The sequence below is a fragment of the Rhineura floridana genome, chromosome 10, assembly GCF_030035675.1.
Source record: "Rhineura floridana isolate rRhiFlo1 chromosome 10, rRhiFlo1.hap2, whole genome shotgun sequence".
Taxonomy (NCBI): Eukaryota; Metazoa; Chordata; class Lepidosauria; order Squamata; family Rhineuridae; genus Rhineura; species Rhineura floridana.
This window is the reverse complement of record NC_084489.1, coordinates 71,961,597-71,973,795: the sequence shown is the minus strand read 5'-3', so window position 1 is coordinate 71,973,795 and position 12,199 is coordinate 71,961,597. Positions and strand designations below refer to the sequence as shown.

At 41.7% G+C, this 12,199-nt stretch overlaps 1 protein-coding gene across 9 annotated transcripts in view; it reads left to right on the top strand.

Moving 5' to 3' along the window:
• The window catches only part of PFKP (phosphofructokinase, platelet), a 395,018-nt gene that overhangs the window by 340,966 nt on the left and 41,853 nt on the right, over nucleotides 1-12,199 (top strand). For all 9 annotated transcript variants that reach the window (XM_061587942.1, XM_061587948.1, XM_061587944.1 and 6 more), the window contains 4 exons: nucleotides 7,688-7,853; nucleotides 10,601-10,645; nucleotides 10,733-10,841; nucleotides 11,966-12,061. In XM_061587942.1, the coding sequence (XP_061443926.1) occupies nucleotides 7,688-7,853; nucleotides 10,601-10,645; nucleotides 10,733-10,841; nucleotides 11,966-12,061 (416 nt within the window). The remainder of the gene's footprint in view (nucleotides 1-7,687; nucleotides 7,854-10,600; nucleotides 10,646-10,732; nucleotides 10,842-11,965; nucleotides 12,062-12,199) is intronic.

Here is a 12,199-nt window from a genome sequence, read left to right as displayed (position 1 = left end):
ACTAATTAGGTAATATAGGGTAACTCTAATATCTAGTTACATGAACACATGTACAGGCAAGCTTCCTTCATACACAAGCATATTTCCTATTCCAATATTCTGTCTAATGGACTAATGTTACCATTGTTTCTGCTGTCCCCTTGAGTGATGTTCTTTGAGGCCAAATGAAACCAGTTACTACCAAGCACAACATCATATTATTATGATTGGTCTGCCATGCATACCTAGCACATAGCATATTCCATTGTTTCTGATCGGCCAAGCCTACCCTGTACCCCTGTAGTTATTGAAACATGTTCTACACATCTATGGCCTTAAGCAACATAACCATTTATCAAATGATTATCATATACAGGCCTGGTTTTGCTCAAGTTTGGGTGCCTGCAAGTTCAAGAATACCACAGGTCTGTTGTTTGTTATAAGTTTCCTACTCATGAAATTATACTTTTTAATAAATTTTCCTAACTTATGTATATGTATATGGAAATCCTATATGGATATGTGTAAATTCCTCATTACCTGCGGAGACTAATGGAATCCTAAATGCCCTCGGGGAGTTTCCAGTAGATAGAGCAGGTGACCGTGTTGCAGCCCTTATCACGCTGTGGAACAATGAGGCGCTTTGGGCTCTTGACATGGTTGGTCTTGAGCACCCTCTCCAGTATTGTGGAGCCCAGTTTTTACCCTGGTACACCAGTGAGCTAGGGCCAATGAAACAGGCTGGACGACGGGTAGAGTGCAAGTGGCGAAAGATGTGCTGTGAGGCTGTTCGGGCACGAGTAAAACATCATAACCATGCCTACTGTGTCACGGTGAGGGCAGCTAAGAAGGCTCACTTCTCTGCCACCATTGCATCCTCAAGTAGCTGTCCAGTGGAGCTTTTCTATAATGTCAGGGGTCTGTTGACATCATCTCCAGGAAATGGAGTTTTAGACCCTTCGGAGGCCCACTGTGAATTATTTGCAAGGCACTTTGAGGGTTAAGTTGCTCGCCTCCATAGCAATCTTGATGCCTCATCCACATCTAGTGTAGTCCCCAGTGAGATGTCCAGTGCAACATCTGCTGCAACTTCTTGGGATCGGTTTCAGTTGGTGCAGCCCGATCACATGGACAAAGTGCTTGCAATGATGTGGCCAGCAATGTGTCCTCTTGACCCTTGCTCTTGGCTTATTAAAGCTTGCCAAGGGGGTTTGACCAAGTGGATCCATGGTGTGGTCAATGCATCATTGAGGGAGGGAGTGGTTCCAGCCACCCTGAAAGAGGTGGTGATCCGACCGCTCCTGAGGAAGCCCACCCTGGACCCATTGGTTTGTGACAACTACCGCCTGGTCACAAATATCCCCTTGTCAGGAAAGGTGTTTGAGAGGATTGTGCTGCAGCAATTGCAAGTACTCTTGGATGAAACAGATTATCTTGACCCATTCCAGTCTGGTTTCAGGCCTTGTTATGGGACTGAATCAGCCTTGGTTGACCTTTATTGGGAGAAGTACAGGGAGAGTGTGACCCTGTTATTCTTACTTGATCTCTCAGTGGCTTTTAATACTATTCACCATGGTATCCTTCTGAGCCAACTTTGTGAGATGGATATCAGAGGTACTGTTTTACAGTAGTTCCAATCCTATCTCCAGGATCATTTTCAGAGAATGGCATGAACAGGGTGATTCGGTCTCCTGGCAGTTGTGCTGTGGGGTGCCACAGGGTACCATATTGTCCCTGATGCTGTTTAACATCTATATGAAGCCCTTGGGAGCAGTCATCAGGAGATTTGGGACAAGATGTCAGCAACATGCTGATAATACCCAGTTCTATTTTTCTGTAACATCTGAATCAGGAGAGGCCATGCAAGCCTTGGACTGGTGCCTAGACTCTGTGGTGGGCTGGATGAGGGCCAGTAAACTGAGTCTGAATCCTAGCAGGACGGAGGCGCTGTGGGTTGGTGGTTCCTGAGTTCAGATAATTAGTCAGTTGCCTGCTTTGGATGGGGTCGTTCTCCCTCTGAAAGATCAGGTTTGTATTCTGGGGGTGCTCCTGGATTCATCTTTGTTGGTAGAGGCCCAGGTGGCCTCAGTGGCTAGGAGTGCCTTTTACCAGCTTTGGCTGGTAAGACAGCTGTGGCCATTTCTGGACTGGAATAGCCTGACCACTGTTGTCCATGCAGTGGTAACCTCCAGGTTGGATTACTGTAATGTGCTTTATGCATGGCTGCTCTTGAGGTTGGTCTGGAAGCTGCAGCTGGTGCCAAATGCAGTGGAGTGAATGCTCACTGGGGCAGGGTATCATAACATGTCACTCTGCTGCTGAAAGAACTGCACTGACTGCCGAGTAGCTACCGGGTTAAGTTCAAGGTTCTGGTTTTGGTGCACAAAGCCCTATATAGCTTGGGACCAGGATACCTGAAAGATAGTCTTACCACTTATATACCCAGTCAATCACTACGCCCTGCAAGTGAGGGCCTCCTGCCATCTCTGTTATCTTTTCGGCACCTATTGAAGACCTTCCCCTTTCAACAAGCCTTTTAAGTAGAGACCTTTTCCCAGTCTGCACCTGCGCTGGAATTGCTTTTTAAGATGTTTTTAAAGCTTTTTTTTTAAAAGATGTTTTTAAAGATGTTTTGTTGTGATATATTTTAAAGTCTGTTTTTATGAAGGTTTAGAGTGTTCTAGTGCTTTTGTTTGCCACACTGGACTCCTACTGGGAGGAAGGGTGGGATACAGATTTAATTAATTAATTAATTAAATTATAATTATTATAATTATAATAATAGATCAGAGCTGAGTGGATTTTTTTTAAAAAAACAACCTTTTTGGCTTGAATTTGGGAGGTGGGTGATGGAGGGAAGGATGAACATTCTTACCAAGAAGGAAGTGTTGCTCTTTGTGTATTTAGGAAGGAAGAAACTTTGGAGGAGGGGTAGGAAAGTCACTGAGCGACAATGGGGAAAATAAATGCCACCACCAGTAATGAGGCAAATACTTCATCCCTGTTTGCGTTCCTCACAATGCCCAAATGCCCCAAATTGCACAGTCTGTGGACAGCATGTCAAAGTTTCCTTGTGTGTGCATGCAAGCACATGTGCTGGTGCACATGTCAGTTCAACAGTAGCATAGATTGAACTATTAGACTGAACTTTCAGTCTCTTTGTTAGTACTACTTGGAATCAGCCCAAGATTATCTAGTTGCCAATATTGCTTATGGTTTCTCACATAACTGTCCAAGTGAGAAAATGATATATTGGATGCTCATGCTTAAGGGCCTCCAGAATCAGGCACACAGCTGTCCGCTGTTGCTGGGTCTATTGTTAACAGAAGCAGTGTCTCAGAAACCAATTATGCTTAAGAAATAATGCCATGTTTGAGTCCCTCTCTGATAGAAAATAACAGCTATTTATTTTGGTATTTTAAAATTGTAAACTGCCTTCAGCACCTTGGTAAAAAGGTGGTATAAAATGCAGTAATTAAATGCATAGAAAACCTTTTTGGTGTTCTTTACAAGTCCTCACCTACAAACCCTTATTTATTTAATAAGATTTATTACCTGCCCTGGATCACGTATGATCTTGGGCAAATTCACAACAATTTATGTTGGAAGTGGGGCAAGAGCAACTCCTGTTTTGTTCTTTTGTTTGTGTTCCAGAAGGGAGATAGAGCTAGGGTCCTCCAGATGGATAGGCTTGTTTACCTTTACCTGTGATGCTCTGACTGACTTCCTTCTGTCGCTAGACTGTTACGTCTTTAGGGAAGCTTACTTGCCCCTCATCCTTCCGCCCTTTCCATTCCTTTGTCCTCTGACTGTCCAGGAGAGAGGAGACATCCCTTTGTCTCTGCTCTCCCCAAGCCATGAGGCTAACTTCCGCACCTGGGCGTTATGCCTCCAACTTAGCTAGTTAGTTAGAACTAGGTATGCCTTTTCTATCTACTATGTATTTCTCTAAATAAACTAGCATTTCTTATTTTACTAAGTCTGAAGTCTCAGTGATGCTGATGCAGGGTAAAAGCCTGCTTTCTTAGGCAAACGCACGCACACGCTGGCACACTCGCATTTCAACATCTGCTGTTACTCTGCTGCTGTGGTGTTGCTTTAAACTAAATTAAGCACACAATTACACACAGCGCAACAATTTAAACATAATTAAACTTAATCCTGACAAACTGTAACTTAATCCAGAAAAGACAGAAGTGTTGCTAGTCATGGGGAAAGCTGTGCCAGGGATATGGCTGCAACCTGTTCTGGACAAGGTCACACTCCCCTTGAAGGAGCAGGTTCTCCTGGATCCTGCACGGCTGCATAAATATCAAGTGGCAGCTTTAGCCAGGAGTGTTTTTGGCTAACTCAAACTGGTCTGCCAACTGCACAGTTTCTGGAAGCAGTTGACTTGGCCACAGTGACACATGCATTGGTGACATTGAGGCTTAATTACTGTAAAACACTCTACATTGGGCTGCCTTTGAAAATGGTTCAGAAATTGCAGTTGGTTCAAAATGCGGCAGACAGAATGTTAACTGGATCGCCGGGTGAGGATCATATCACCCTTATTTATTATTTATTTATTTTGTTCAATTTATATACCGCCCATAGCAAAATAGCTTTCAGGGCGGTGAACAAGACGAGAGTAAAATACAGTACCTCATAATACGGTACATCATTATGATAAAATCACGAAAACATATACAAGACACAAATAAAGAAACAAAACATCACTAAACTAAAGACAAAATACATTAAAAAGAATTGAAAATTTAGAGAGTTAAAATAGCTAAAATGCCTTGCGCTTTATCAACTCCATTGGCTCCTAATTTGTTTCTGAGGCCCATTCAAAGTGCTGGTTTTGACTTTGAAAGCCCTAAATGACCTTGGACCAATGTACCCGAGGGACTACGTACGCTGATATGTACCTGCCTGTGATATACAATCAGCTGGCTCTGGTCTCCTCAGCATGCCTGGAATGGAAGATGTTAGACTGGGAGAGAGCCTTTTCAGGCATGGCCCCAGGCTTTGGAATACCCTATCCCAAGACGCCCACACTGCTCTCCTCTGATGGTGTTTTGAAGACTTCTTAAAACCATCTTGTTCTAGAGAGCCTTTGGGAGAGATTGAAGGTATAGCCTGAAACTGATTTTATTTTTTTTCCTTTTTAATTTTATCTCCCCTTTCAATATAATTGCCCTAGAACTGTTAACTCTGTTTTATGTGTTTGTATCTATTTGTGTTTTTTATTGTATATGTCCTCACTGTAAGCTGTCCTGAGTTCCCTACTGTAGGATAGAAGGGCGGGATATAAATATTTTAAATAAAATAAATAAGAAAAACCAAAAGAGAACACACTTTTAAAATGCAACCATCCTTCATCTATTAAATATATGAGTCAGAATAGTTCTGTAACTCAGTGCACCAATAAATATATTTGAGGCACATGACAACCCACTTAAAAAGCCTGGTGGAAGAAAATAGCTAGCACTGTAATATAGTCAAGGTTGGTGCTAGTCAAAGTTTGGAAGGGAGAGTGTTCCATAGCTGGGGTGGTATGGGGTGCATCCTACAGCTGGGGTATGTTTATTCTAGCAATCCAAGTGGATACAGACATGCAGGTGCTCAAAGTGAGTTACTAGCCATGTAGTTTGTCACTTCTCTCCTTGCAGGGGGGAAAGAACTGTTGATCCCAAGCAGTCATCTGACAGGCAAATTGTACCTGCAGTGTGCTATTCTCTCATTTGCCTTTGCCCTTAAAAGCCAGTATTGATAAAGCCATTATCATGTAGTCTTTCCCTGGCTGATGAAGCAGGGTAACTCTGTTCACAACACACTATTTTATTTAGCTGTAGAAGACATATAATGGCATGTAATTCAGTTAAATTTTGAGAAATTAATAAGAAACAAATAAAGAGCATTTACTATTCAACATATAAAACTTTTAAGATATAACACAGAACTTGAGCAGGTTAAGAGATGTGTGATCAAATGGGCACATAATATAGGACTGTTCAAATGGAGATACGGGAATATTTGTGGAACAGAGCTGTCTTTTCATTTCTGATCTTTAATTGTGATCTTCAGTTGTCTCCCTTTGGTCCTTTCACATATATCCAGCTCACTTCTCTAAAAATTGTTCACCCCTCTCATTACTCTGACCTTGAGACACCTTTCTTTAAACCTCTACATTGGCTTTCTGTCCACTCCCTTGGCCTTTCCCTTCCCTGTCTCCTCTTATATGCTGTGACATCCCTTTCTATGATCCTTTGACCATCCTCCAACCAAAGGTCTCCTGATCCCTCTAAAGATTGGGCCATTTCTTCCTTGCTGCTTCATATTTGTAAAATTGCCTCCCAGAGCACCAGTGTAATTTCATCTCTCTTGCTTCCTTCAAAACTCACCTTTTCCGCAAATCCTTTGGCTTGACCCCCAAGTTCCCATGCCCTACTGCAACTAAGCCCCTAACCAAGCCTAACATGTGTTTCTGAAACAATCATACAGTATATTCTTTCCCTGTTTATCCCTGTCTCCACCTCCTGCATCTTCCTCTGTTGTTTTTCCTGTGTTAAATTTTAGATTCTGAATGGGGTTACTATATATACATGAAGTATCCTTAATTTGAACAGAATGGAGCCAGTGGTGGGAAAGAGTGCAAAAGCATTAAATAGTCCAAGGGAACTGAGTACGGTTTGGTGGCTTATCACGCAAAACTATTTGCAAGGCAGCATTATTAGAAGCTATACTGTTCACTTCAATTTTGAGAGTGACAGATGACCTAGAGGACATAAAGGCTGGTTCTGATGTTATTTTTATCCTATATCTATTTTTAAGATGCATGTTGGGAAATGAGGGAGAATAACATTAAAGCTATTGTTGGAGCAGTCATATAATAGCTCTGATAACTAGCAAAGCGTCACCACATGCATTGAAGTTTTCTGACACTAGCAAGATCTGAACCACTTCCTAAGTTTCCTATTTCCCTGCCAGTTATCAAATATCCAGCATTTGTGATAAAAGAATGACTGAGGAGAATTTGAGCTACTATTTCAGAGTCGGCCAGCTACTGTGTTCTCTTAACGGTTGTTCTCTTCTCCAGTAAGTTCTTTGGGGACCAGAAGTGTATTATATTTTGCCTCTCAAATTGTACTCAGTTTCATCAAATTCTGGCAAAGTGACAGTGACATCTGGCAGTCAAATCTTCACACATAATCCAAAGTGTCATGTAAAATTTATGTGTGAACTGTCTTTTGTCTCTTATGAAAGCAATTGCTTTTTCTTTAGAGTGAAACTGAGGGCAAACATTGCACCATATCTTGATTAAAATTACTTTGGGAGAAGTGGCCCAGAGGCCACCAGTTACACCATTCTGCACTATGTTCTTGAGCATAACTGATTTCATTTAAACATAATCATTTTTGTCTGTTCACACAAGCACAGTCTTATCTAAACATCCATTTACTGACCCCAGTTTAGTGAGAATGTCTGTGACCTTCCAACACACTCTCTGTCTGTCCTAATAACTATAGACAGAATAAAGTTCCCATTCGTTGCAGAAACTTTATTCAACGTTAATTAACGCTGTCCTTTCTTCACAAAAAGTATTTACTTGCCCCTTACACCTGGAAAGATTGTAAGAAACTATAACACTACATTGTTTAACTTTGGGGGGGGAGTATTTGTCAGACATTTCTGGATATATTTTTGTATTGTTTTTTGGCAGGTGAAATTGCAGAAGATGCTGTTAAGAAGTACGCTTACCTCAACATTGTGGGAATGGTTGGCTCCATTGACAATGACTTCTGTGGTACAGATATGACCATTGGCACTGACTCAGCCTTGCATAGAATCATTGAAGTTGTGGATGCCATCATGACCACTGCTCAAAGGTACTTTGAACTCACAGGAAAACGTGTGATTTTTAAGATGACAGTTTGGACAAAGGCTAAAATCCATGGTTCTTTTCTGTTTCCTTTTTGCAGCACGAAAATGTACCAAAGTTTTATGCATTTCATCCTGTAGCTAAAGTGCACATAGCAAAAGTGCCTGTATTACATTTTATGTCAAAGGGAGGAACTAGATTAGAAGCCAAACATGTTTGTCAAAAATGGCAACCCTGTGCTTAAGGTCCTTTCTTCCTGTAATGTGTACTTGGGGAAAGATGTAGCATGTTGGCATCACTTTGTGTGTTTCCTTTCCCTGCCTGCAGTAGCAGCCAGTAATGTGAGCACAAGAAGGGCGATCCACAATGTGATGACTTTTTGTCATGTAAGGGGTGTTGTTCACATGTTACAATCAACAAGTGTACACTCTTTCACACAAACACCTGTACATGTGTAGAGACAGCTTGTACCTGTGGTCAATGTAACATGTGAACAAGCCTGCAATGTGGTTCCATTACACAGAGAGGAGAGGAAATTCAACAAAGAGTTGCTGCTGTTGCTGACAACTCCCTGTTCAGTGTTGCTTATAATTCTGCCTGAAGGAGTACTGCTGCAGTTCATTTCCATCTCTTAAAAATCCACATGGGAAGGGTAACTCATGATAATACTTCCAGAACTGAACAGCTTCTGTATGATATGTGTACCAGTATTGGAAGTAGTAATGCACATTAAATATTTTGGGTCACCAGGGGAAGCTTATAGGAATATTCCTACATTGTACTAACAACCTGTGATTGCTGGGTAGTATGTAATGCCACATGTTCTTAGGTCCAGCTTGGGTGTAACACTAAATTGTGGTTTAGTGCAATGTGAAAGAGCCTTGAGTTCATGAACTTTCCCCACTACATGTTTTTAACATTTTTATCATTGCATCCAACAAGGACCAACTATGGTTAATTTAAATTATGGTTTATCAAAATAAGCCAGGCTTGGACTGTGGCTTATTTTCCTAGCTTATTTCAGCAAGCCATAGTTTTAACTGACAGCCTGCAGGCTGGATATGGCCAGCCAGACCTTTTGAACTGGCCCTCCAGCCTCCTCAATGGCAAGCCCATTCTAGAACTGCTGCTTTGAGTGGTAGCGAAGGGGGAGGTAGGTAGAACACAATCATCAAAAGGGATCAGGAAGCATCAGTTTTCATTGGAAAAAGGGAGGGAAATTGTCTGGAGCACCTTAAAGCAGCAGTTCGAATGGTTTCCCTCACCTTTCCTGTCAGGGAGTTTCCACCTCAAGGTACCTGGAGTGCTTTGAAGTGGCACTTTCCAAACAAGCAGACCCCTCTGTGTCCCTGCTCATCTGTTTCCGAATAAGCTGAAGGGGGAAAGGGAGATTGTGTGGAGGTGAGTAAACCTCCTCTCTTAGCATTCTGTCTCTCCATGATGAGGAGAAGGGGGCAGTGTGTGATCTATATGTGTGGTGAGTTTGTGATGTGTACTGTGTGTTAGAGTGTGGAGTAGCCATTCCGACTGTGGCCACACCCATTCTTGTTTTGGCCCTGCACACCACTGTCATACGGGTAATGTAGCCGTCAGGACAAAAAAGGTTCCTCATCCCCAGTTTAAACTAGCTAAAATTCTCAGTTCAGATGTAATGAGAAACTCTGGTTAGTTTAAACTAGGATGCAAATTCCTCCAGTCTCCTCGTAGCTGTGCCAGTGGAGGGGAGAGGGTACAACCGAGGCCAAGGTTCACTTTTACGCATTCCCATAATGCTAAACCATGGCTTAGCATTGCCTTTAAACTTGGCCATAGTCTACTTAAATATTATTGAAGTTGTGGGATGTAAGCAGCGACTGTGGAGGCTCGCAGCCTTTGGCATTGTGTCACCAGAGGAAAAGGGAGCTCTAGAAGGCGTTTTTAGATTCCAAGGAATGACAGCTGAACCTTGTCATCACTTTGACTGGTATTTATCACTTCATCAGACCCATGCGGTGGTATGAAAACTACATGCGGATGTCAGAAGGGAGGGACGACCCTCTCTTACATAGATCAGGTGCTTTTAAGTTGGGCTTTGCTTTAATACTGTTTTTCATGTCTTATATGAGCACTGCAAACAAACAGAAAAACACTGTTTGAGATTTGATTGTGGGAACTCACTTGGGTTGCAGTGTTTCAAATTGCTAGAAGGCAATTACTGTTAGGCACAGGGCTGTGGAGTCGGTACACCAAACCTTTGACTCCAACTTCTCTATTTTTCTACTGTCCGACTCCACTCAAAATTGCTTCTTGTCAATCAAAATTTATTTGGAAGTCTTAGTCAGTACATTTCTACTGACTCCGACTCCACCCAAAATTGCTTCCGACTCCACGACTCCGACTCCACAGCCCTGGTTAGGCAATTACTGTTAACTTGTACCCTCTTAAATGTACTGTACTGAAATAACTTGTACTGTTAACTTGTACCCTCTTAAATGATGTGACTTCATTAAATTTTAGCATGGCGCAATAGTTTGCACTCTTAGTTTTGGAGGGAAATGCAAAGAACAGTGTGCTGCCTCTGATATGATGGGCAAATTATAGTTTGCTGCTAACCAGAAAGTGACTAGTTGAACAATGCATGGCAGAGGAAGGAACACATTAGCACAGGTGTTATTCCTGCAGTGCCAAGCAATAGTTTTTAATTTTCTATGCATTTCAGTAATATCTTGTTGCTGTTGTGATATTATTGATATTTCTTTTTTATAATGTTGATAGCCATCAGAGGACCTTTGTCCTGGAAGTGATGGGAAGACACTGTGGGTATGTATGTCACTAACATCACATTTGGTTAAAATTGCAGAAATATATAGTTCAAGTGCCCATTTGGATTTTCTGATTCTGTCCTAGGTACCTAGCTCTTGTTAGTGCCTTAGCCTGTGGCGCAGATTATGTCTTTATTCCTGAATATCCACCTGAGGAAGGATGGGAAGATCATATGTGTAGTAAGCTTTCTGAGGTAATCCTTTACTGCAGTGGTTTTCAAACCGTGTCCTGGGAACCCTTGGACTTCCTTGGAAGCTTATTAGGTTCCTCAATAAAAAGAGCAGTAATGGTAGGGAAGCCTTCCAATTCCACAATGTCTTAGAGTAGAGCTAAAATGGGAGATGTATTCCATGATATTTTTTTCCTAATGTGAACTGCCCCCCCTTTTGGTAATCTTTGCATTTCTCCCCCATAATCCCCTCCTCCCACCACACGGCGCACCATGTCAATGTTCAGGTAGTATCTACCCAGTGCTCCAGACCTCGCATTTAGGTGACTAATGTCATTGCTTCCTTGTGAACTTCTTTTTATCCCAATTGACTCTATCTTTGCTGCTAATGTATTTTGTACAGAATATATGTTATTGCTCGTACTGATGATGTTGGTACAAAGCCAAACCTGATTGGCTGCATGATGATGCTACTGTTGCAAGGAAGAAGGGCTATCTGCCAGACAAGGATATGGCTCCAAACCTATAACTGACTGGGGTTGCCGACAGAAATGAGCACACAATGTTCTAGGCTCTTGGAAAGCCAATTTTCATCCCAGAAACATCCATGGGAGAACGTTGGGCTCCACTTCAACCATTTCCTCTTTGCCCACAACTTGCAGCTTCAGATGAATATTAGCTATGTTCTAGGTTACACTTTCAGTAAAAACTGGGCAACAATAAGGCTCATGATCCTGCATGAATTGTGTGTGTACCCTAGAACATGCCGCAGAATCCTTTGCTAAGTTTCTGTGGTCTACAGATGCCCCTCAGCTGAGTTGTTGAAAGACAAAAGTTTGAAAACCTCTGCTTTTCCTAATCTTACTGTGTTTTCGCACCCCACAAAATGGTCCCATACTGGCCCAATGTGGAAGTGATTGTGGCCAATTTTGTGCATGTTCAGTGATGTCAAACAAAAAAAAGGCAGTTGATCATGGTCCGGAAAGGTGATTTATGTTCATTTTCAAAACAGCTATAGCACATAACTATTAAATTACACATTTAGTAGTTATAATAGTTGAAACAGCCCAACTTTGATCTTCAGCGGCTTGATTCAGTTTCAGACCATGTAGTAGCTTTAATAGCTCTTTTGCATTTTCTTATCCTAGAACCGTGCACGAAAGAAAAGGTTGAATATCATAATTGTAGCAGAAGGTGCCATTGATTCCCATAACAAATCTATAACTTCAGAACAAGTTAAGGATGTAAGTATCAAGCTACCAATAATATTTTCTATTAAGGATATATACAGTATATGAATATGACTGCTATGTTCCATGTAGTCTAAAGCTCATATAATTTCCCTGTGAACATTGTTCCTCCTTTCTTTATATTGCTAATTG